This window comes from Nematolebias whitei, chromosome 4, assembly GCF_014905685.2.
Source record: "Nematolebias whitei isolate Nwh7 chromosome 4, NemWhi1, whole genome shotgun sequence".
NCBI classification, from domain to species: domain Eukaryota; kingdom Metazoa; phylum Chordata; class Actinopteri; order Cyprinodontiformes; family Rivulidae; genus Nematolebias; species Nematolebias whitei.
Genome location: NC_056501.1, coordinates 18917699 through 18944075, shown reverse-complemented (window position 1 = coordinate 18944075; position 26377 = coordinate 18917699). Strand labels below are relative to the sequence as shown.

The 26377-nt window shown below is 38.9% G+C and overlaps 1 protein-coding gene across 1 annotated transcript in view; it reads left to right on the top strand.

Moving 5' to 3' along the window:
* The window catches only part of chrna8 (cholinergic receptor, nicotinic, alpha 8), a 23561-nt gene extending 1468 nt beyond the window's left edge, over positions 1 to 22093 (top strand). Inside the window, exons 2-9 of the mRNA XM_037675261.1 lie at positions 8047 to 8186; positions 9821 to 9865; positions 10708 to 10817; positions 16918 to 17165; positions 19044 to 19238; positions 19506 to 19592; positions 20885 to 20994; positions 21302 to 22093. Coding sequence (XP_037531189.1) covers positions 8047 to 8186; positions 9821 to 9865; positions 10708 to 10817; positions 16918 to 17165; positions 19044 to 19238; positions 19506 to 19592; positions 20885 to 20994; positions 21302 to 21898 — 1532 coding nt within the window. The 3' untranslated portion in view covers positions 21899 to 22093. The remainder of the gene's footprint in view (positions 1 to 8046; positions 8187 to 9820; positions 9866 to 10707; positions 10818 to 16917; positions 17166 to 19043; positions 19239 to 19505; positions 19593 to 20884; positions 20995 to 21301) is intronic.
* Positions 22094 to 26377: the final 4284 nt, after the last annotated feature.

Below are 26377 nucleotides of genomic sequence, written 5' to 3'. Positions count from 1 at the left end.
TGGATGGTTGATGGATGGATGGATGGATGGATGGATGGATGGTTGATGGATGGATGGATGGATGGTTGATGGATGGATGGATGGATGGATGGATGGATGGGTTGATGGATGGTTTATGGATGGATGGATGGTTGATGGATGGATGGATGGATGGATGGGTTGATGGATGGATGGATGGATGGATGATGGATGGATGGGTTGATGGATGGCTGGATGAATGGATGAATATACTAAATTTGAACTCAGATTTTAACAGAATATCAGTGAATTTCAGCTGAAAGTTAAAAATTCAACACAGTTCTGTGAAAACCAGAGACGGATGAAAGTGAATATTTTTGGCACAGATGTAATTTGATCACTTCTGCTTCAGAGCAATGCCTCGTCCCTCTCCATGTTTCCTTCTGACTCTTCTGTCAAAGCTTTTTGTGGCAGAGTCTATTGTTGTTAGTTGACATCTACAGCCACGTCAGTGGAATTTACCAAACTATACAGTAGAGCTTCATAAACTCCCTCAAATCAGAAGAAGTTGATGTTCTCGTGGTTATTTCATATAAATAATTCACGCTTGGTCTTGTTGATTTAATTTTGTTAGTCCCATTTTTAATCAGTTGTAGGCCTGAAAATATATAAATGAATCTAAATTAAGAAATTATTGTTTTTCATTCCGCTCTAATTTTTGAGGTGGTAAACCCAATATTGATGGCTCTTGTTAAGCATTTTAAACATTGTGTTTAAGTGTCGTAATGGTTGAGTTTTAATGGTTTGATGAAGGTGAATGAGTCGATGGTTCAACATGCCTTCGATTCAGCTCGATCCATCTTCATTCACACCTTTCTTCCTTTCTCGAGAATTATTTTATTTTACATTTTAACATTAAATGTACAAAAATCACCAATCTGTTTTTTTCTCTCTCACTGTTATTTTAATAGTTGTGACCGTAACCATGTATTTTTTATTCTTTATAAGTTCAAATCTCTTAAGAAGGAATTTCATACATCCTGTCAACGTTAAGTTGAGCCAAATGCAACGTGTGTCTTGTTATTCTATAATTTTCCAACATTCATCGACATTTTTCATCATGTTTATTCATCAATATTCATGTTACATGTTAGCCTCGAGGAAATAATGCAGCCATTTACAGAATATGAAACCACAGTATGTATTTTAGTTTATTTTTATTGTTTTTTTACATTTTTTTACCAAAATAAACCAGTCATTGTCAGCAGGTGACACATCATGACTGTGTGTGAGGATTGTTCAGGTTATGTAAATAACAGGAAATGTCACATTTTGTCTTTTTCAACTTAAATCAGGTAATTAATTTTCTAAACTTTACCAGGTATTGAATTTCCAAACAGAATCACGCAACCTTTGTGCAGCAAAAATAAACATCCAGCATTAACATTCCTGAAAAAAAAGGTTTAATTAAATCAAGTCAAGTTAAATTATTTTAAAACATAAGCGTGATTTTTAGTAATTATAGGCAATAATGTGTGTTTTTGCAGTGATGATGGACAGGTTGACAAGTGAGGTCAAACATGAGTCTCCACGGATAATTTTTGTATCTGTTCTGAGTACAGAGCAGGTGGAAGAGAGCCTGGAGAGGTTGAGTTATGCTGTGAAGAAAATAATAAAAATAAGAGTAAGAATGGCATAATACGTGTGAATGAGAGTGAGGGAGCTTCAGATTTTGGGGAAAAGTTATAGAGATGACGATGGGATGATTTGGACATGTGCAGAGGAGGGTATTACACAAAGGATGTTGAATATGGAGCTGCCAGGCAGCAGGAAGCCAACCAGAAGGTTCGTATATAAAGAGGCTTGGTATGACAGGGAGGATCCTCGAGGAAGAGGAAGATGATCCGCTGTGGCAGCTCTAAAGGTTTCAGTCAAAAGAAGAATTGGAAAAAGCCGAGCGTTTGTTTAACATTTCAAACTAACCAAGAAATACAGAACTCACTCAAACTTTATTCAGCCTTTATATTTGGAGTCTGGGACATAATCTTCAAATTCCTGACAACGTAAGAAAACGTTGTTTTATGTAACAATGGCTCATTGAATTTACATAAAGATTACCTCGGCAGGAAGAATGTGGAGGGACCAAACATCGTGATTTCTCTGTGTGTGGTTATGTGTAAGCAGCTTGGTTGGATGGGTTCAACTCCGTGCTGCAGGGACACAAAAACACCCTGATGGTCATTTAGAGCTTTCCCTGAAATAGCTTCCCTGCGCTGTTGTTTTGGTGTTTATCTATGATGTGTTTTTAGAGAACGGGAGAGGGAGAAAGTGAAAGAGTCCCTCAGGCTGTTTGATGAGCATGTTTGGAAGCCTCATCTGAATGCACCGACCCAGAAAAAAAAAAAGCTCAAATAGGCCAAAACCAGAACGCTGAATTTCTCCGTATACCAGTAAACATGTGTGCGTGTGTGCAACAGAAACAACTGTAATGTGTGTGTGTGTGGTTGCAACCCTGAATAAATAAATAAATTAATAAAGTTTTAGCACTTATAGAACGGATCTGTTAATAACGGCCACCTTCAAGCTGTTTATGTGACTTCACATTCCCATTACTACACCATTATATGAACATGTGCACTTGGGGGAAGGACTGCGTGTTTCCTAAGCTAATCATGTAGAAAATGCTCTTTATTGTGAACAGGAGGAAGAGTCTGGAAAGCTGGGGCGGGGGGGGGGGGGGGGGGGGGACTTGTATATTCTCCTTGTAAACAAAGAAGATGGAGAAATTTACAGTTGAGGGTGAGAAGGTGATAAAAAATGGTGTTAAAACAGTAGTGAAGGATGGAGGGAAGATGGTGATAATCTATCCACTTTTCTCTTTATTTATTTAAAGTTCTTGAGATCCATCCATCCATCCATTCATCCATCCATACATCCATCCATACATCCATCCATACATCCATCGTAATTAATTCCTAATATCTGACAATCCAAATCCATTAAAGTTCGAGTAAAGGGTCACAAACAGAATATTATTCTGATGATCAGCTGCTAACCGGCTGCTTGTACTAACCAGCTACAAGTACTTGGGTGTACATATGAAAGAAAACCTCAGCTGGAGCAACAACACCACCAGCCTGATCAAGAAAGCTCATCAGAGACTCTACTTCCTCAGGCGGCTGAGACGAGCTGGTCTGGGAAGCTCAGTCCTCACCTCCTTCTACAGGTGTGCAGTGGAGAGCATCCTGTGCTCCAACATCAATGTGTGGCATGGAGGCTGCACAGCTGCAGAAAGAAAAGCTTTGCAGAGAGTGGTGAAGGCTGCACAGAAGTCTGTTGGAGTCAGCCTCCCCACCATCACAGACATCTACACCTCCAGAGGCAGGAAGAGGACCACCTGCATCATGAAGGACACCACTCACCCAGCACACACACTTTTTTGCCCCATTTCCCTCAGACAGAAGTTTGAGGAGCATTAAGTGTAGAACCTCTAGACTGAGGAACAGCTTCTACCCTTATAAATCCCTTATTAGAATTATCACTGTGAAAAGAAAAAAAAATACTATAATGCTTCTTGATTGTTGATATGTGCTGCTGATTATCCATGCAGCTCTGATTTATTTCACGCTGCTGTGTTCATTCGTACTCATCTGCTCACACAGACTCATGCTCGCGCTGCTGTTGGGCGTATTGTTTGCTTAGAGTATTCTTAGTTTAGCGTATTTCTTAGTTCATATCTTAGATCTTGTCTTTTCTTTACAATTTATACTTTTGTTGGATAACTGGGACCCTGTGTACACAATTTTGTTCCACCACATGTACCACATGTGGTGTGAATGACAAATAAAGAGACTTTGACAGATAACAGACCTGTGATTTATCAGATCGAGCTTATTTTTTAAACTTTTGAACAACTGTACAAGTTCAAACAGTGACTCTGACATTATAGTAGGAATTTAGGCACCTTGTAAATTGATTCATCTAGCAGAGGGCTGTGATGCAGTTCTAGTAGATCGATTATTGATGCATCAATAATCACACCCCAAACTAGAGTAAAGCCCACAGAACCTAACAGACCTAAAAAAAAAAACTAAATGTTGTGTCTACGCTGCAGTATAAAGCAACTTTCCTTAAAAAAATAATAATAATTTAAACTAAATGAACATTAAAGGAATCAAAATGTGAAATACAGTGACTAAAGACTGTGTGGCTAATGGACGTCTGTCATGCAACACATGTTCGGATTACGTTATTTATTTTTTTCAGCATTTCCACAACTTTGTTTTGGTCCCGTTGTAGATGGTCGGAAAGACCGTTATCTTTTAACAATCATCTTTTTCTGGTGGCTCCACGCAGGCTGGAAAAATGAAGCCCTTTACAAATAAAGGTGTAGCAACCTTTTCTGTGCATCCTTACTATTACTTTTCACCCGTGAAACCCAAAGACGTATGAAGTGGTTTTAACTTTTTTTGTTGTTGTTGTTGAGTTAGACAGGTTCAGGATCTAAAAAGACAAACTTTGATCGGGAGCTGAAATGGGTAAAAAAAAAAACTGAGAGGAAACTGTTAATAATATAGTAAAAAAAAAAGTATTGGGAGAATTTCCAGGTTCATTGCTTTGGTGTGTTTCGATCATGTTTGGTGGGACAGCATCAGCATGTTTATTAAAATGTGTGAGTGGAGACAAATTAAAGAACAGATACAGATTGGGTGCTGAACAAATGAGAAACCCTCCATTGTTTTACTCCCTCCTCTGATTGTCTTTTTCTGCTCTTTGCCGTTTGAAAAGTGTTGTCTGTTTCATTAGTGAAGCAATTAAAAAGGGAACCCCCCCATGGATCTTCATCCTGATTTCACAATGTTATTTCTGAATTAAAGTTGGCGCAGAGTTTTTAATTCATTCTTTTTTTTATCAGATTATTTAATCCCAACAGAAACAGTTTTATGAGACGAGCTGCAGCAGAGACCTGAACGTTCAGTCGTTCTTCTGATTTTATTAGTTTAGTTGTGCTCTTCTGGCTCTCGGTTCACATTTCACAGTAATAAAACACAAGAGAGACACAAGAGGGACGCTGGATCGCAGCTGCAGATGAAGCGTCCGTAATTTGATTCTGCACATTTGGGACAGATTTATGACTTTTCTGTTTGCTAATAATTTGGGATTATGGTTTTTTTTTTTTCCGCTTTTAAACCAAAAATTGAGAAACTCCCTTGAGAACATTTGAATTGTGCATTATTGCACAACCTAATTATTTTTTTCAGGCAGAGAAACTGAAAAACAAACTTGTGAAAGGATCCGTCTGCATCGGTGTTTAAGATTATTGTGTCTGTGAAACTGCATGAAACAATCTGTCTTCTTGAAGCGCCGTGTGGCTTCACAGAAGCATTGAGAACGTGTTTTGTTGCAGCTTCTCCATGCTCCTCTGTCTCTGAACTCGAGCTCAGTTCTGCCATAACTCGCCTCGTTACGGCCTTAATGGGCCAATCAGCAGCAAGCAGGCTAAAAGTTCTTCACAGTTTTTTTTATTCCTTTGACTTTATTTCTCTTTTATTTCTTTGCTTGACTGATTCCCTTCAGCCACGATTTATGAGAGGATCGATCACTGACTGTTAATACGACGGCGGCTGTACACTGTTCATGTCTGGATGATGATGATGTGATTGATGGACTGCATCCAGATGTTTGCCAAGAATGAGCTTACAGAAGTGTGCAATAATAATGAAAATATGAGCTGCTTCTGTAAACATGCGATGCTTGGTAAGGATTAAAGAGAAATTGAAAGTAACTCGGAAATAAATTACTTGTAATTACATGAAAAAATAATAATTGAGATTTAGGTAGTTAATAGTCAAAAGATGCATTTCAGCTGTATATCTTTAACTTAGATGATTTAGTCTCAGATGGACAGTGATAATGCCTGATAACATTTCTATACTTTCGTACATTTTATTGTGTTCTTATTTCATTCTGTGCCTGGTGTTTTATTTTTTTTATTTGCTTTAGCAAAAAATGCCAATTTTTTAAATCAAGGGACAAACAAAGAGTTATTCTACTTTCCATTGTTTGTGGAAATTAAAGCAATCTGACTGATTTTTTTTTTTTTTTTTAAATGGGGGTTCTGTGGAAAAGTTATGAACAACTAATATCTTACCTATTGTGGATATTGTTTTGAACAACCTCAATTTAAAGAAACTCCATCTGATTTCATAACTTGTGAGGTAAAAGCTCATTTGAGCAGGGCAAAGTGGACTTGCTGCCACCTTAAAAAAGCTCCACACTCAAATATTTCATTGCGGTTTATAAAACAATAAATTTTAAACCTTTACATCACAGTCAATTTCACAAAAAAAGTATGTTTTTTAATTTAAAATTGAAATGCAAGAGCAAATAGTGATTACAGCAGCTAGCTGGGGCACTTTGAGATGAATATTACCTTTCTGTTGTAAAAACTTCGATACAAAACTGATGGTGTTGTAAAAAGTTTATAAAATAATGTTCACACAAGTCTTTTCAAGTTTTGATATTCTTGTTGTTTTATGGCAGCAATCTCCTTTGGTCTTGGTTCATCTCAGACTAGCTGTTTGTTCGTCAGAACGAAACTTTCTTTATCCAAACTGAGGTTGTCTAAAGAGCTATCTACAACAGGTAAGATACTAACTGTTCACAAGCTTTCCACAGAGTCCCACTTCAAAAAAATCTGAACAATCCCTTTAGCAGGAAGCGCAAATACAAGTTCTTCCTTTAACTATTCACCATTTTCATTTATGTCACCAAACAAGTTCGACGTTTGTTCAACGAGAGCAAACAATAAATTCAGAAATCACAATCAGCTGAAAATATGAATTTAGTTTTATTTTATGTAAAACTCATTGATTTAGATCCGTGGCTCTAAATAATAATAAAAAAAAACTGGTGATATTCTGCATTATATAGTTGTTTTTTAATATGAATGGGTGCCTTTATAAAATATGAACAGAGTAAGTTAAAGCGGATCCAGAGTTGAGTCGGGCCAACAAACACATCATCCTGATCACCCGACGTCCTTAAACTCTCTCCTCACGGCTCTGCCACTCTGTGTGTTACAGTCAGCAGATATTAATGCAGACGTCAGCACCGTTTATTTATTCATGATTTATCAGAACCTCTGGAACAACGCCTTATTGTTCTTTTTTTTACACCAATCACACGTTTCCAGAGGAAAACAGTAAAATCAAGCTCATCCTGCCACAGTCTCACCAGATTAGCAGATGACAATCAGGGCGTTGCTTTTTTTTTTTTTTTAATTCAGCAAGTCGTTCCTAATCTGACTGCAGGTAGATGTGCGAAAGGTTGGACGAACATTAAAGTCACTTTTCGGGATTAAAACTCAGCGTTGGAGCTTTCCCAAGAGTATGAAAGGTTCAAGCCAAAATAAAAGTGATGTTAAGGTATTATATATTTTTTTTCCTTTTGGCTGCTCTCTTCTTCAGGAGTCACCACAGTGAACTAAGTCGCACAAAAGACTTGGTAATTGTTTTTACGCTGGATGCCCTTCCTGATGCAACCAGACCACCGAGCTACCACAGCCCTCTGAGTGGAGCAGAGGGTCATCTAGGATGCCCGGGGGAGCAGATGGTGGGGGTTAAGGGCCTTGCTCAAGGGCCCAGAGTGGGGCAAATGAGGGTGGAGGCAGGTGTGGGTGCCACATTTTGATTTTGTCGGTACAGGAAGTTGAATCGACGACCTTCTGATCATAGGCTCACTTTCTCTGACCTCTGTGCCACCACTCCCCTTATTAAAAAAATGATATAAAGTTAGTTATTAGTTTATAGCAACTTAGTTACTGGTAAAACAGTCTCAGAATGTCCTTATACTATTATTTTTAAATCAGCTACATTTTCAAACTAGCTCTTGTTCCTTAACAGACTGATGATATATTTTGTAGTTTATGTCCCAAAGCATCCTTGAGTCTCACTAATTGAATTTAAATAATAATAGACACTATTATTTTGTACGTTACTCGGATAGTTGCTGACTTTGTGTTGAAGATGCGCTAAAATCAATAAGAACAGAACAAACGCTACTTTACTTTCTGCTCCTTTCATCCAGAATCGTTGCAGGGCGAGCACCAGAGGCGACTGTACAAGGAGCTGCTGGCTAACTACAATCGATTAGAGAGACCCGTGGTTAACGATTCAGCTGCCATCCTGGTGGAGCTGGGCCTCACGCTGCTGCAGATTATAGACGTGGTGAGGAAGCTGGATTATATTCTGTGTGTGTGAGGCACGCCTGGAAGTTGTTAAGAGAAGAAGGAGTAACCTGGAGTGGATCTGTAACAATGTTTTGTCTTGAAATTGGGAAAATATAACCTGCTGTGCATTTATACCAGTTTAGAAGAACTTGTAGGTGGTAGCTCTCTGGGCTGTGACTACAGTAGTTGGTAGACGACATTCATGTGGGAGTTTCCAAAATGTCCTACAATATTCACAAAGGTTCTCCGCCACAGGACTCATAGTGATGCTGCTGAGTTTTCAATGGGTTCAAAAATTTGAGCAACAGATTTGCTTTAAAAATAGTTCCAAAGATGCAGAGGGGCCCACCAGCCTCTCACTAGCCATACATTTTCTCAAACCCACCAGAAATGTGTTGGTGAATCCTAATTGTCAGTAAATATCCATATTAATCAGCAGGTCACAGGTTATGTGTAGGCTAATGTTGATTAGCTGTTGTGGCCATCTTGAAATGGTCATCAAAGTTCATGATCAATAATCCATGTAAAAAAAATCCAACAAAGTTAAATCAGATCATCTTGACAATTTTTTTGTTGTTGTTGTTGTTAAAACGTTATAAATCCTTCATTCAAAAGATTTCTTCAGTCTGAGGAGACACAACAAACTCTGTCCCACAAGCAGCACACTCGCATAGTGGACCAACCAGTTTGATGGTGCTATGATGGTTTCTGGAGTCCGCCTTCTCCCCTGTCGACTCCTCTGAGGCAGCCATGGCCACAGTGGTTCAAAACTTCAAAGTTCATGCGCAATAATCCAGGTACAAAATCCAACAAAGTTCAGTCAGGTCCTCAGGATGTTTTCGTTCTTTATTTTTTATTTTCTCCAGAAACCATCTTATCGCCATCAAACTGGTTGTGGGACTAAGTTTGTTGCGGCTCCTCGGACTGAGGAAGTCCTTTGGATGAAGGACTTAACATTTAAAAAAAAAAAAAAAGAAAGAAAAATCAGAAACTGTCCAGATAACCTTACTTAAAGTTTGTTTTACTTTGTTGCATCTTGAAATGGGTTGACATCAAAATCTCAGTTAAAGATAAATAATCAATGGTTTTATTAAAACTTATCCACGGATATATGGAATATTTTGCTAACAGACCAACAGCATCGACTGTAGTAGTTACATGAGCCGTTAGTGTTTAGAGTTTGTGTTGTTGATGAATCTCACCTACTTTCACTCTAAGTTTCACTTTAATATCTGTAAAACTGGCTAAATTTGAGCTACTTTGTGTTTGTCAAGGTGGTGATAATGACACACTCTGGATAACGTGCCTATTTGGAGAATGTTTGATGGAGCTGCATTGCTTGTTCTCTTTCTTTTTTTTATTTTAAGTAGCAGAATGACATTTTACAGCTCATCAGCAGAGATGATGCCCTCATGGGACTCTCAGTAGTTTTGTTCTATTAAAGGACTGGTAAATGGTCCTACTGTGAAGCTTATAAACAGCTACGCTCACTGACACTGAGCCAGCTCTGAGCACGTTCACTTAACCTGGAAATTAAAAGCAGGACAACTCTGTCCTGATGATAACACTGTCCTTTTGCTGCTAATGAAATATGAGTTTGGTTGTCTTCTACTTTTTTCCGTTTGTGCACAGGATGAGAAAAACCAGGTGCTAATGACCAACGCCTGGCTGCAGCTGGTGAGTCAAACTTTGTGACGAACACATTATCACCAACCAAATGTGCTTTAATTAAGATTTTATGACACAATTATCTTGTAAGGGCTGTTTTGGACAGTGTTCCTCAAATGAGCAACGTGCCGTGCATGCTGATGAACTGTGACATGTCCAGATAAAGTTAATCATTTTTGCAGCCATCTTAAAAGTAATTTTTTCACCTCTCAGGACGAAGGTTGCAGGACCTGGCCTGGGGCCGTCCTTTTTTCATGTGTGTATGTGGGTTTTGTTCGATTACACCGATTTCCTCCTACAGACCAAAAACATGCATGTTAGGCTAATTGGTAACTCAATTGTCCCCGGGTGTGAGTGAGAGAGTGAATGGTTGTCTTGTATTTGTCTGACCCTGTGGAGAAAACCAGAGAAAACCCACATATGTACAGGAAGAACATGCAAACGCCACACAAAAAGGCCAGGAGGCGAATCTGCACCTTTGAGGCAACAGCTCAAAAACACGGATCTGATTGTATGTGGCCCTAAAAATGCTGATCACCATCATGAAGCAAACAAATACATAGAATGTGTTATGGTTATAAATGTATTTCCAGAAAAGGCCTTTTCTCCATCCCTAATATTTTTAATTTGATTTAGAAAACCAGTAAAAATATTTACTTCTTCGAAAAATACATTGAAATGTTTGATTTACAGAACGTGACTCTTGAACTTGATTTTGTCCTTCACATACAGTGGCTCTTTTTTTTTTCTCCACTGAATACATGTCATCTAAACCAAAAATGTGATGTGATTATTATTTATTTATTTATTTATTTATTTATTTATTTATTTATTTATTTATTTTGTCTCAGCACTGGACTGATGTCTACCTAAGCTGGAATCCAGAAAACTACCCTGGAGTCCAGAACCTGCGTTTCCCCTCAGACCAGATCTGGACCCCTGACATCCTCCTGTACAACAGGTCAGAACGGCTGTCTTTGCAAAACGATAAATTTATACTGAACAAAAATATAAACGCAACACTTTTCACACCCAGTTTTCATGAGCTGAACTCAAAGATCTAAGACTTCCTACGTACACTAAACGCCTTTTGCTCTGAAATGTTGTTCTCAAATTTGTGTAAATCTGTGTTAGTGAGCACGTCTTTGCTGAGATGATCCATCCACCTCACAGGCGTGGCATATCAAGATGCTGATTAGACAGCACGAATTGAATAGGTGTGCCTTAGGCTGACCACAATAAAAGGCCACCCTAAAATGTGCAGTTTGATCACACAGTACAATGCCACAGTAAGTTTTAAGGAAGAAAATTGATTAGCTTCATCTGTGTTTTATGAACGATTAGTGGAAGCTCAAAGACGGACTGGTCTGTGTGGCCATTTTGCAGAACTGTCTTGTGGATGAGCCTTAAAACGTCAGCCTGAAACGCGGCAGGTGCACATTCCTTCAAGGACTGCCAAACCTTTAAACTGAGTCAGCAGTTCCACCGAAACACTCCTGAACACGCAGACTAAACAGAGCTTTAAGACTATTAATCCAAATTTTAAAAGCTTTTAGACTGGTAAGGATTACAAACCATAATCTCTGAGCTCACGTCCCTCTTTTAACCCCACCCACACCCATTTTTACCCTCCTCCTTCACTTCATCCCCACCTTCTCTCTTTCAATCTATTTTTATCTCCCTCCACCTCTCTTTAATACCTCACCATCTCACTATAATTCACTCTCTTCACCGCCCATATTTTATTGTTCCTGCCTGTCACTAGCTCATCTTCATAAATGATTCCATCTAACCCGAGTCTTTCACAGTTTCAGCGTTTTACTGTCCTCTCACAATCCACCTGTCCTGTTTCTCATCTGGCTTTTCAGCGACCTGTTCAAACATATGTTGATATTAATTTTTTTTTTTTTTCTCCTAAAAACAGTTTTTCTTTGTCTTTGTAATGAAGCAGAAATATTCAGCTGTACAACAAGCATGGAATGAAGGTTGGCTGCAAACACTTACTGATGGATGTGGAAGTTAGTGTGCCCAAAATTAAATATCAGATTGTGTAAAGATATAAACAGTTTTATATTCTGACATGAGGCATGGCAGAACTGTGGTTAGTGCTGTCGCCTCACTGCAAGAAGGTCGTAGGGTCCCCTCCTGGCCTTCCTTTCTTTGGAAAGGAAGAAGACGGTAAAAGAAAAGGGATGGATAGCAAAACATTTAGAACCATGTATTTTTTAAATAAATAAATACAACTTTTTTTTTTTCTTTAATCCATCCATTTATTTGGGGACTGCCTAGTAAGGCAGCCACCTATTATTATCCACCTGACAAGGGTTTCTTAACTTTATATCTTACTCTTCCATCAACTTGAATGCAGCCGGAACTGCAACATGTACTCCCACAAATCTTATTTCAAAATGACCAGCTCGGCACCGTGATGTGTGCTATTATTTTTATTGGTGTATTGAGTTACCATGGGTGACGTAATTTGTAAACAAAGATGCCATTTTTATTAGTAATTTTTCATAGACTCTGGTTGCAAATCAAATAACCAAGATGGCCACCTGAGCTAAAAAGGAAAAATACTGTAAATTAGCCATTTTTAGAGATATTAAGCTGAAATTTGGCGTGTTGGTAGCTGAGACCAATGCCCAATAAATATTGAATTAAAATAATTCAAGATGTCCACCAAAGCTAAACTGAAATGGCTTTAAATCAGTTAGTTTTACACATAGAGCTGAAATTTGGTGAGGTTATAGCTGAGGACCTTCCTCATCACATACTGAATCCAAATCAAAAATCCAAGACGGCCACCATAGCTTAAAAGAAAAATGACTTTAACTCATTGATATTTTGCCTTTTAAGCTGAAATTTGGTATGAGCCAACCCTAACACATAAAACTGTCCAATCAAATTTTTAAAATGACTGCCATGTGGCAGTCCCTGTCAGTTTCTCCAGGAACTTTCTAGTTTATTCCTTTTATGTGTCACTAAGCAACACTCTCCAGTGACTACTCAAGGTGGTCCTTGGTCAGAGAGAATATATAATCCTTCTCACAACATCTGGATCTGCCCCAGGGTCTCTTCCCAGTAGGACGTGCCAAGAAAACCTCCAAAAAGATTCACCCATGAAGAATCCTAAGGCTGAGCCCAGCCAGCCTACAGAGGAAGCTCATTTCAGCTGCTCACATCTTGGTCTTTCAGTCGTGATCTGCATCTCATGACAATGAGGTTGAAATTTAGATGGACCAGAACATCAAGAGCTTTGATTTTTGGCTCAACTAACTTCTTCTTTATCACACCAGATTAAAGCAAAATCCTTATTACTGCCAACATGACCTGGGATCCCTTGATCTTTCTCCTGTTCCATTCTTCCATCAGTCATGAACAAGACTCCCAGACACTCAAACTTTTCCACTTGAAGCAGAAACTTGCTCCTGCTGGATCATTTTGCCCTTTTCTCATCTCAGCTGCTTTAGACTCAGCTGCAAATCACTCAAGTGCACTTTGAAGGTCATGAACTAAAATGGTCGACAGAAAGAGCTACATCATCTGCAAACAGCAGAGCTGAAACCCTGACGTTCCCAAATCAGGCAACGCTCCTCAACCGAGTTTCATTTTCATTGATGGCATCTGCCTTTTGTAGCTTTTCTGCAATAACTAAAATAAATGTTTGTTTTTGCTTGCTATATGTGTGTGTGTGTGTGTGTGTGTGTGTGTGTGTGTGTGTTTGTGTGTATCAAGTCAGCAGAAGTGGGAGTGCATGCGTTCATACAGGTATAAAAATGTAAAACAGTCATGTAAGCTGCTGACGTCCTCTTTGTATCGGAGGCCAACGGTCTCATAGATAATCGATGAGGCACGTGAAGGACATTCAAGTAAAAAACACTAAATGTGTCAGCAGGTCAGGTACAGATGTGACTCCAGCTGGCTTTTCAGACGAGCCATAAACATGAAGAAGAAACTATTGGAATGAATGGATGTACATTTTGATTAGAGTCTCTAATTTGAAGCTTTGACAGAGATTGATGTGCACTTTTAACACATCAAGTAAGAGATATATTACACGATGGTGTCAAATATTGTCCAATAACATCTAAAAGCTGAATGCAAATGTTGCCAAAACATTAAAAAAATCGACATTAAATAATAGCTTTTGGTTATTAAAATAAAAAGCAATAACGATCTTGACGAGGCTCTACAATAGAATGAAAGAACTTTATCTAACGCACCATTATTTGCACATTTTCTCTTTCCTTTTTCCTTCCATCTTGTCCATCCTGTTAGATATGTGCACATCTACTCAGCCGTATTAAATAAATCAGAAATACTGTATGTTGTTCATCTCTTATGCAGTTTTCTTGTGCAGCGTGTCGACTTTGGAGCCTTGAGGCTGTCAGGCGGAAAGCTTCACACCAGGGTCCTCTGAGGCGATTTAGTTTGGGAGAAGCGACATAAAAGCCTTCAGTCTGAGGCCATGACCTTCAGTTGCTCTTGACTTTGAACAAATAAAAGCTGCAGGAAAAATCCAGAGAGTTCACTTGAACTTTTTTTTTAACTCCTTTCTGAACAAAAACAGAAAAACACTGAAAACATTTAACATGACAAAAACAATACTAACAGCACTGGGTTTTTCTTATGAGTGTCATTTAATGAGCAGCATCAATCCAAATATGTGGGGGGGGGGGGGGGGGTGTTGAGGAGAGCAGCATGTGTTGAATGAGTGAGAGGAAAGCTCGGTGACTCATGTCCCATGGTGCATGAACCCCTCACTGCCACCATTGTCACTGAGCCTCGGCCTCTGGTTCCCTCTTGCTTCACTTTGACGTTTCCACAGTGCTCTTTCTGCACTCTGTGCATGCGTGTGTGCGCACGTGCATGAGAGAGAGAGAGAGAGAGCTCCCGCTCTCTCAGGGATATCACTTGTCCATTTGCATTTTTAACATTTGAGATGTGTACATTTCCTAAACCACATTATGTACTTTGTATTTTCTTTCTCTCCTGTCATCGTTGACCGGCTGCACACTGTACCTGTAACTAAACTGTGTCCAACCAGTGCCTTTAGGTGGAAAATAAAAAAATTAATAACTATGCACTGAATTAACAAAGTTTCCAGATTTGATTTGGCATCACACACTCACCTCAGGAACTACTTTACTCAGAGGTATGTGTTGGTACTAATTTCAGGGTAGAACACACATTCAGATAAAATAAAGAACTCAGTTATTGTTTTACCCTGATTTTATAAATAAAAATAGACAAAGTGACTCTGTTAAAGTCCATTAATTGTCCAAAACTACAGCAAATTGTATTTTTAATGCTATAATGTATTTTTTGTACATTTTGTATTTTCTGAGCTTTTTCAGACTTTTATTTTGTTCTGATCATAATGAATTCTAATAGTTTGTTTATATTTAAACTGCATACATATTCAGATTGCAGTCAAGTTTTCTTTAAAACAACAACAAAAACAAAAATAAAAAATGAGTAACCAAAAGTGATAAATTTTAAACAGGTAGAAATCCAACAATGTTCAGTCAGGTCGTCTAAACGTTTTTTTTTTTTTTTTTTTTGGCTGAGACGTTTCGTCCTTCATCCAAAGGACTTCTTCAAGGTTTTGAACCACTTTGGCATGACTGTCTCAGAGGAGTTGATGGGGAAGAGGGCGGGCCCCGGGGGCCATCTTATCACCAGCAAACTGTTTTGTTTTTTTTTCTACTATGGAGTATGCTGTTTGTGGGAATCAGTTTTGTTTGGTGGCTCCTCAGATTGAAGAAGTCCTTTGGATGAAAGGACGAACCGTCTCAGCAAAAAAGAAACTGTCTAGATGACCTGACTGAACATTGTTGGAGTAAAAAAATAAATGTTATTTGTCTCTTGCTACCTGATGCAAATGTTCTTTCATGCAGATTTTGGGGAAAAATCGTCTGTTTTTAAAATGTTGTCTGAATTAGATGCACTAAAACAAAATAAAAAAGCAAAATTTGCAAATTAGTAAATGGGGCCAAAGTTATAATTTAGTTTAAGACTTTCTCTCTTCTCAACATGCTTAAAAAGCGATTAAAAACAGAGATGTACATTCTTCCAGCTTCTCACTTCAACGTAGCAATGTACTTTTTATTATCATAGCTGTGGTTTTGTCCTCTAATTTCTCAGAGGTCATATGCTGCCTCTGGCGCGATGACGTTTACACGCTCACTATGAACAGAACAACAACTTATTAAAACTTAACAGAAGGCCGAGATCAGAGTTTCGGTTCAGGCAGTTTTCCGATGTGACCATCTAATCTTTGTTTATGGTTTATTTGTTTTTCACTGGTGTTTGTGAGTTTGACAAGTTAAATCAAGCATATATAAGTTTTGTTGTACGCTCGGGTGACTACTTTTGGGACTAATTTATCTCAATATAATCATAACTAAACCTATTCAAAGCTACTCTTAGAGTGATCTTCCTGAGCTGCGAAGCTGCCCCCGTTGTGTCACAAAAAGAGGAAATTGGAAATAACCTTAGTCTGTCCACTGGATGTTGTGAGCACAATAACTTGAAAAATAAGTACAGACTTCCATTTTGGTGTGTAGCTGCATCTAGATGTAAGAAAGTTTCCTTTTGAAAATTAGGTAGCTAGGTCAAAATCAAAGATGTAAACCAGCCACCACTATTACATGAGGAAACAATGCGTTCTAGTTTTTATTTTGCTTAAAATGATAGTTTACTCAAATGATTGGGGTGGCCTAAGATTAATCTATGACAGCCAAGGCCACATTTGGCCACCCCCTGGCTTCACCATTGCACATGGTGGTGGATACATTGCTCCCTCAGCTCACCAGGATCAATCACTCTGCGCCGCCTCGGACAAGAAAAATAAACCACTGATACACAATGTAACATTTGATTAACATGCACCAAAAAACAAACAAACACTATTCTAATCCTTTAGTGATGATGAACATTGACGTACCGCTTGTAAAAATTAGGTATAGGTGTGTTTTTTAATGCAGAAATGACAGAATTTTCATAACACAGCATCTTGTCTGACTAGTTAACTGGATCTCTGTTTTTCTGTTTTGTAGCGCTGATGAGCGGTTCGACGCCACTTTTCACACCAACGTCCTCGTAAACGCGTCAGGTTACTGTCAGTACATCCCCCCTGGTATCCTGAAGAGCACCTGCTACATCGATGTGCGCTGGTTCCCCTTCGACGTGCAAAAGTGTGACCTGAAGTTTGGCTCATGGACGCACAACGGCTGGCTTTTGGACCTCCAAATGATCGATGTGGACACATCCACGTACATCCCCAATGGAGAGTGGGACCTAGTGGGTAAGAGAGCATCTCACTGCAGGCAGGTGGGAGGAATCAAAGCGCTAAAGTTAAAAGGTTTTGCCACCTATATGAAATTAAATGAAAACAATGTTGCAGATCTCAGAGTACTGCTCGAAACCTTTTTCCTGTATCCAGTCTGCCACTACAGCGAGTAGGAAAAATAAATCGTTGCTCCCCTTAAATCAATATTTTTGATTAGTCCAATATATAGAGCACGACAAAGATAAAACATTCAAGCAAAGGACAAAAGGACTTTTTTTTTTATTTAAGTCTTGGGATGTTGCAACAAAGAAAACAATTGCTAAAGAGCAAGTGCAGAGGGCCACGTTGTTCCTGCTTATAGATTTTAAAAGCCAAACATATTTTATCATTCTGGGAAAAAGTAAAAAAAAAAAAAACAAGACACGGTTTGTACTGGTCTCTGTATGTCAAACTCTTTTCTTTGTGTTGCCACAAATAATAATGACACCATTATGAAATGTTAATTATCTCCAGCCACCTTTGAAATGTGAAAGGGAGTCAATGTTTTTTTGTTGTGTCTGTGTGAATTTGTCTGTAGTGTTAGCTAAATATTGCATGAACCACTGTATAGATTTTAATGAAACATTTAGAAAGCTATCAGTAGGTGTACCTCAATAACTAATTAACTTTTGGAGTTAACCCAATTCAAGATGGCTGTCACAGCCAACTGATCCTAGAAAGCACAAAAATAACTATAATTCTGTCAATTTTACAAATATTGAACTAAAATTTGAAATGGTTTCAGCTGAGAGTCAGTCACAACACATACTTCAAGTGGTAATCGTTTCACATGAATTTTACCTAAAACTTTGGCATTAACTTCTTTAACCAACCCTGTTTATCTGTTAGCAAAATATTGCATGAACCACCAGATGGATTTTAATTAATCTTTCAGAAATAAATCATTGGATGTAGATCTACAGCTGATTGACTTTAGGAGACAAAGCAATTCTGCCACAGCTAGTCGACATTAGTCAATGTAAAAATGGCAATAACTCAGTCAATTTTACAGAGACTGGGCTACAATTTGATGTGGTGGTAGCTGAGAGTAATAAATAACAAGTACTTCTAGCAATATTGCATAAAATTGAGCAAAGGATTATTTTCAAGGTTCGACCCGAATGACTGCAACTGTTATTTCTCAAAATGAGATGAACTTAGTTTAAAAGGCTGAGTTGAAAGATGGCGATCAATAAGACAGTCAAGCAAAGCTAGGCTCTTTAGTATTAATGGTTTTCATCATGGGGGAAACCTTTGGATTAGTGAGATCAGTAGATGAAAAGACACCATTCTGAAACTTTCCATGCTGGTTGTTTCCAGTTGGGAGTGACCCCCTGGGGTACCGATTAACTATAAATGGGTGTCAGACAGGAGCAGATGGCTCACAGCAGGAGTGTTTGACACTGTGGCACTCATGTACCACACCATATGTGAGCTCTGAACAACCACTTTTCAAGTTGAAGGTGAGAAATCCCTCCATAATCAAAATGGTTCACAGTTTTTTTTTAATATACAACTTTTTAATTACTAAGTTGAAATAAAGATAAGAGTTCTGAGCCTGGACAGACTTTGACTCAGTGCAGTGGAAAGTTTTCGGAGTTGAAGCAATACGATTCAGCTCAGTGAACTGAGCGAGTCATTTCTCATATTGACTATAAAATATATCGACCCGTCTTCACTTTCTCTCTCATCAGTGTAGAAATAATGGTTTCATTAAAAAATAGAAAATGTACTGACTTTCAAGGATGTTGTAGGCTACAACCGGAGTGTAAAATCTAGAGCTTTTTAGATTAAAGCTTAACTAAATGTTAACTGTATGAATCAGAGTTTTGTCTGTGTGTTTCTCTCTTACAGGTGTGCCAGCCAAGCGTAATGAGCTGTATTACGAGTGCTGTAAAGAGCCCTACCCTGATGTGACCTTCACAGTCACCATGCGCCGCAGGACGCTGTATTATGGACTGAATCTGCTTATTCCTTGTGTGCTGATCTCTGGTTTGGCCCTGCTTGTCTTCCTCCTACCTGCAGACTCTGGAGAAAAGATTTCCTTGGGTAAAAACACACATAAAATAACAAAAACATTGGTATAAATCAGCAGTAACATGATGAATAGTCACCAGCATCCACGAGCCGTCACTGTTACGTAGTTTATGTTTTAGGGATTTCCTGAGCTGCCATGAACACATCAAGCGCTGCCAGCTGACAAATGGTCATAGTCATGAGCGCTGACTTCATACATAAATGATTACAGGAACATTTTCATACACCATGGGACCCTGATCACATCATATGTGCTCATCTCTCTGCTCCTGTCTGAAGGCATCACTGTGCTGCTTTCGCTGACCGTCTTCATGCTTCTGGTAGCAGAGATCATGCCTGCCACATCAGACTCTGTGCCTCTTATTGGTGAGTTCTGGTTCCATGTCTGTTTGAAGGCATGCAACATTTTCATCCCTGTGATAAAGAACAGAAAGATTTTTGGAAGTTTGGATTTTTGAAGGGGGTTCTATAGAAAAGTGAATATGAATAACCAGTATCTTACCTGTTGTAGACAGTTATCTGAATTGAACTGACAAGCTAATGGCTAGGCCAAAGACTTGAAACAAGAACACTTGGGAAAATTAATTGAGCTGCAATTACACAATCTGGCAACAGTAAAATTAAAATGCTGGGAATCTAAGATGGAAATTGCAATTAGTAAACTAAATAAAGTTCTTGTAGTAAAAAAAAAAAAACCATACTTTGCAGGCTGAACTTTTTGTTTGAGGAGCTCAAGCTTTATACACCCGTCTTGGTATCAGACACATATATGAAGATGGGAAGCCACAACTAAAGCTGTCAGCTCTTTAAATGGGCTGTGAAATGTTTGATTCCTCACAGGTGAGCCAAAAGAGTAGACAGAGAAAGTCACAAATGGAAGAAGAATTTAGGATCATTTATCACTTGGAAAGCTAAATTCTCAAGAAGCATCTTCAGGGGCTTTGTGGAAAAATGGAGATTTTTTTTAGGATGATTACAAAAGAGCCTACCATGCCATACATATGTCTGCCAACACTACTCACCAGCCTCTTTATTATAGGTACACCTTGCTAGTACTGGATCAAAACCCCCTTTGCCTTCAGAACTGCTTTAATTCTTAGTTACATTAATTCAACAAGGTGTTAGAAATGATCATCCATAATGACATGATGACCATGCAGTTGTTGCAGAACTGTCAGGTGCACATTCTTGATGGAAATCTTGTTTTCCACCACATCTCAAAGGTGCTGGATTGGATTGAGATCTGGGGACTGTGCAGGCTGTTGGTGTCGAGTGAATCAAGACCCAGCAGTGTTACAGTATTTCTAATCTCTTATTGCCTTATGTTGGTGAGCCTAATTGTTGTAGCCTCAGTTTCTTGTTCCAAGCTGATAAGAGTGGCACCCAATGTGGTCTTGCTTCAAGGCTGGATGTGTGCTCAGAGCCTTCCTTTCACCTTGAAAAGTTCTGTAAACTCTGGAGATAGTTAAGAGTGTGAACATCCCAGAGCAGTAGTTTCTGAAATCCTCAGACCTCAGAGCAACAAACATGCCAGTCTAATCAGTGGATAGGAGTTAACATGAAAATGAAACAATGACTAAGTCATAAATTGCACGATGTAATATGTAACCAACACTTCAAAGCAAGGTTGATGGTTTATTTTTTTCTGTACTCAACAGCTCAGTACTTTGCCAGCACTATGATGATTGTGGGAATGTCTGTGGTGGTTACTGTCATCGTCCTACAGTTTCACCATCATGACCCTCATGGGGGCAAGATGCCCAAGTGGGTGAGTAACTGCCCCATACTTAATACCAGTGAAGGAACCTAGCATTCCTTGAAGAGTACTGTCCACCTTCTTGCATGCCCAAGTTTTAAAACAAAGATCTTGTGCAATCTACTAGCGCTCAGTGAACATATTGGGGATGACTCTGCTATACTCACACTAAATTTCAGCTTAATATATGCTGAATTGACTGAGTCTGAGCCAATAATATTTTTGCTAATGTCTATTAGCTCTAGCCACCATTGTTAGGTTGTATGCTTATCTAAGATAAAGCATTATAGATTTATAGTGACAATCTTTCTGTTTTCAGGTTCGAGTGGTTTTATTAAACTGGTGTGCCTGGTTTCTACGAATGAAACAACCTGGCGATGAGCGAAAGAGGCCTCGACACAAGTACCGCCACACCTCCCAGCATCACTCCAGCACCAGCTCCATAGAAATGGGCACACTGCCGAGCCTCAGCGTCCCTCTGTCGCAGGCATCCTGCCCAACAGGGACCTCCAATGGTTCCATGAGTCTCTACTTTGGCAGCTATCATCCGATGGAGAGCTCCCACTGCCCCCCATCGAGTGACTCTGGAGTCGCACTAGGTGGACGTGCCCACAGCTCGCTCAGCGATGAGTCCGAACCACCCGGGGGAGTCGCTAGCGGTGTTGGAGGTCTGGGAATGGGAGTGCTCATCCCCCCACCGGAGATCCAGCGCATTTTGGAGGAGGTGTCATACATCGCCCAGAGGTTCCGAGACCAGGACGAAGCGGAGGCCATCTGCAGCGAGTGGAAGTTCGCTGCAGCTGTGGTGGACCGCCTGTGTCTCGTGGCCTTCTCGCTCTTCTCCATCATTTGCACTTTCACCATCCTAATGTCTGCTCCCAACTTCATAGAGGCTGTTTCTAAGGATTTTACATAACTAGCTGCTGCTGGATCGAAGGAAGAAAGATGTAAATAATGAGAAATAAAAACAAACAAACTGAAATTATAAGAGAACTTGGACAGGAAAAGGGAAAGCACTGAGACTGAAGAGTGCACCCCATGTGTATATATTATAAACTAAATGTCCCCCACCTTCTCTGGTTGTTGAGAAGCCAGCAGGGCCTGGTTCACAGGAGCTGTCATGTTGTACTTTTGGGATTAGATTCTATGCACTAAAGTGGAGTTTTAAGTCCCGCCTACTTCCCAGCACACAACCATGGCTGTACCTGATGTTTCTTTTAAACATGAAATAACTATTACAGCTCGACTCAGAGCCTCCTTAACCTGCTGGTAGGCTCTCCGCCAACCTTATGAACCCCCCCACACACACACCCACCCCAACACACAATTTTACCTTAGTCTGCATAAACATTGATAATACCAACATATTACTATAAAAGTATTAATGGCAGAAAGCTAGTGTGGCATATAAAAAAATGCACTATTAAGTTATTTTCTACTGAACAAAGGACTACCTGTGATATATATATATATATATATATATATATATATATATATATATATATATATTTAAATATCACCCTTTTGAATTTAACAAAGTTGCATAATAGCAAAATCACCTTTTCATTGTTGACATTTAGGAGTTTTATCACTGAGTATCAACTTGTGCATTGTGAAGTTGCTATGTTCTAAATTATAATGTATGAACGTTCTTGTCATTAAAAGTACTTGAACATTAAAAAGCACACAAATGGTAATAATACAGGCTAACTAGGTAAACAAAATTAACTGAATCTATGTGAAAACTGTAATTTATATTTCAAATTTGATCATTAAATGCGTTACTTTTAACATTCATACATTCTGTTTCCAAATAAACAATTGAGCTCATCCAGATCCTGAAAAACCATGTTTTTAATGTTATAATACAGTGCAGGATTTGAAGTTACTTGTATTTATGATAATCATATACACCTAAAACTCACACTTTCACAGAGAGAAAGCAGGTTTTGGATAAAAACAAATCAAAAGGTAAACAAAGACGCAGCTTATATAGTTTTGTTCAAGCAAATATACCTCTTTTAGAGTTAATATTGTTTAATTCTGAGAACTAAAGCAGCAGAAACAGCTGAACAAGCCAAGACAGCAGGCTTCCTGTGGCAGCCGATCAAAATTACCTGTCCTATTTTCTACATGTGGCACACCTGTTGGTCGATGTTTATATACTTCAGCGGGCCGGGTCACTTTTAAGTTGGATCAATCAGCGGCCATAAACATGCATCTAAAGCGACTGACAGAAACCTGACAAGTCGTAAAGCAATGTCTTTCAGCTCATCGTGTGACCTCAAAATGATAGGACCCTGAACTGTAGGCCCCCTGGGCTTCAGCCCAGGTAAGCCCGTGCATTAAGGTGACCCAAGATAGACTTAGAAAAAAAAAGAATATTTGAATATACAGCAGTAATATGAGAACTATGCGAATTAACAAGCGTGAGCACCTGAAAAAAAACAAAGATTTAAGGTGTATTTTTTTTAAATGTAATGAAAAATTTTAAAAGTAATTTTCAGTTAATTTAGGCAGAAGGGGCGGGACTTAAAACTTGCACTGGAGGTGACAGGCAGTGAGGGTCGGTCCTGTTCTGGCTTCAACTTCCGTGTTCCTGTCGAATGTCTAGATATACTGTAAAATGTTATTTTCTTGAGAAAATTGGTGTATATAAACTGTGATATACAAAGTAGTTGTTACAAGAAGCTCAACATATCAGGAAACATTTACGGATATTGAAGTGGTCATAATCCTATTTGTAAAAGTTGGGACGCTGTGTGTGATCCAGAATCCAATCATTTGTAGATCATTTAAATCACGTGTTGAGCTATAGCACTAAAAATTTAAAAAAAGTATCACATAAATATATATTATTTTTATGATTTCTGTCCTTGTATTTTCTAACTGCCTTCATATCAGATTTAATGCCATCAGCACACAGTAAGTCTGGAAAGGAGCAACAAAAACAGGAAGTCGTGTCAAAAGAAACTGATCCGTGTTTTTGACTCTGTGTTAATAAAAGTCTATTTATTCTCTGTACACCAGACTCTGCATGAATCTCTAAAACTATGGGAGGAGAGATACAAATTTCAATCTTGTGTACACACAGCTGTACCAAAAGTACATTTATTTGTCGTGTAATTTGCAGAATTTTACCAAACTCAAATACAGGTTAAAATGTTAGTCTAGTTTTGAATAAATCTACTACAGACTGTACATGTAGCTAAACAGGTATTCATGTGTAAATTTAGCAAGTGTTCACCTTTAGCGGTACAATTAGTTTTCATCAGCTGTTATCACTTTGATTCAATCTGAATGCCACAACAGTTATGCCCAGGTGTTATCACCTTGTTAGAACAATACAAAGAAAACTTTACAAAAGTTAAAAAAAGCTGGTCCTTTGCTAAGCTGTCAGTCATGTGTAAGCACGGTTCTGATAGACTTTGTGTGGCAGGTGCCATGTTTTTTGCAATAAATGCTCAGGTTAAGTGGTTTAAATGATAAAAATATATATACAATGTATTTTATATGATCAGATTCTTTCAGTCCTGCTTCTTGACAACCAATACCTGCATTTAAACTCAGGCAGGTGATCATGTAGTTGCCTTTGTATTTGTCTATTTGTTCCAACAACAAATTAACTTTTGAAGACACCTCAAATTAAGGTGGCTGCCACAATCAAGTCAACTTGGAAAAAGACAAAAATGATTAAAAATATCTGGCTAAAATTTGGTGTGGTAGTAGCTGAGCATCGTTTCCAACACATATGGGCACCACTCACTGTGGTAAAACTCACCTGAAACTTTGGCATCAACTCTTCCATATTTGTCTGTTAACAAATCTACAGTTTTTAATAAACCTCAGAATGACTCAAAATAATTACAGAATTACATCTGTAATCAGCTGGAGTCAAAATGGCTGCCACAGCTAGCCAATCGTAGGAAAAAAACACGGCTATAACTCAGTCTTTACAGGCAATTGAGGAAAAATTTGGTATGAGAGTAGCTGAGAGTCGTTCGCAACACATGCTCTGAGGACTAACAGGTCGCACGAGATCTTTGTTCAGAACTTTGTCAAATAAACAGCAGGTGATATGCATTCATTTAAGGAATATTAACCCATTCATTAACTTCAAATATTTTGAAAGTCAGAACACATTTATTTGCATAGGAGTAGCAGATAATTGGTATTACTTTACATAATTATAAATCTTATGTCATAAACGTTGGTTGACTGTGTGGAAACTAATAAGAATAAGTGTCTCATTCTGCACCAGGACCATCCACGTCTGTTTGCAGATTCATATATAATTTCTGATTATGAATGTTTTTCCCAATGGTATTTATCTAATTATATAAATAAATAGCTTTTGAATCCAAAGCACAGGTCAAGAAAGCTCTAAAATATAAGAAAAAAGGCAGGATTTTATTAGAATTCATGAAAATGCCAGAGCACAAATTATCCAATATGACACTGACCTTTGCTGGCAGAAGTGCTGACCCAGCATTATTTCTTCATAGAACAGTGGGCGGGGTTTGTCATCCAGACGTTATTGCTTTTTTAACACAGAGATGCTGCATGCCACCTGGAGACACACCCACCTCTCCTGCATCTCATTCAGTCCTCTGAGGGTGGGGGTGTGAAGGAACAGCCCTACAGGGCGTCCTGACCAAAGATCCAAACAATGAGTTTTGCTTCCGTTCCACTTCCTCTTGTTCTCACTGTGATTCTGGTTGTGGTGTGTTTCTTTCAGATCTAAACTGGGCCTTGGTTATTGTCAAAAATATTGGAACCTGGTTGAAATGGGTCTTCAGTACATCCAGACTGCTTTAATACTTTAACTAGTCGAGGTAGGAAAAACACATTTGGCCCCATTATCAGAATCAGAATGCTTTTATTCTCCTTGCACAGTGAAGTACAACAAAACTACTTTCCGTACAGCCATCCTAAAGATGGACAAATGTGTACAGGGGGCTGCAGCTTCTAAGATGCGCTGCCCCCTGTTGCTTAGATAAGAAAAAGGGGAGAAAAACATAGAGGGAAGAATAAAAAAAAAAAGATCTCTCCCACCGTGTCCTTCACAGGGTATGGTTTGAGGTGTCAAAAAAATCTACCACAGCAAAGCAACATAAATAGACATAATACATATGTGTGTGAAGTGGGTAGGGGGTAGGGGTCCCAGCACAGCCGCCAGGTGAGCAACGCAGCCCTTGGCGCCTTCGCATCTCCTGGGTTGCTGTGCGAGGGGAGGCGAGGGAGGCCAGTGGAGGCATTAAGTTTGAGGGAAGGTCATAGCACAGCACAGTCCAGAGGACCCCCCCTCCCCCCACCACCACCACCAGCAGCCGTAGTCCTGATAAGAGGTGTTTGTTTATCAGCCAGCTCAGCTGAGCTCTGTCACAGATCCATG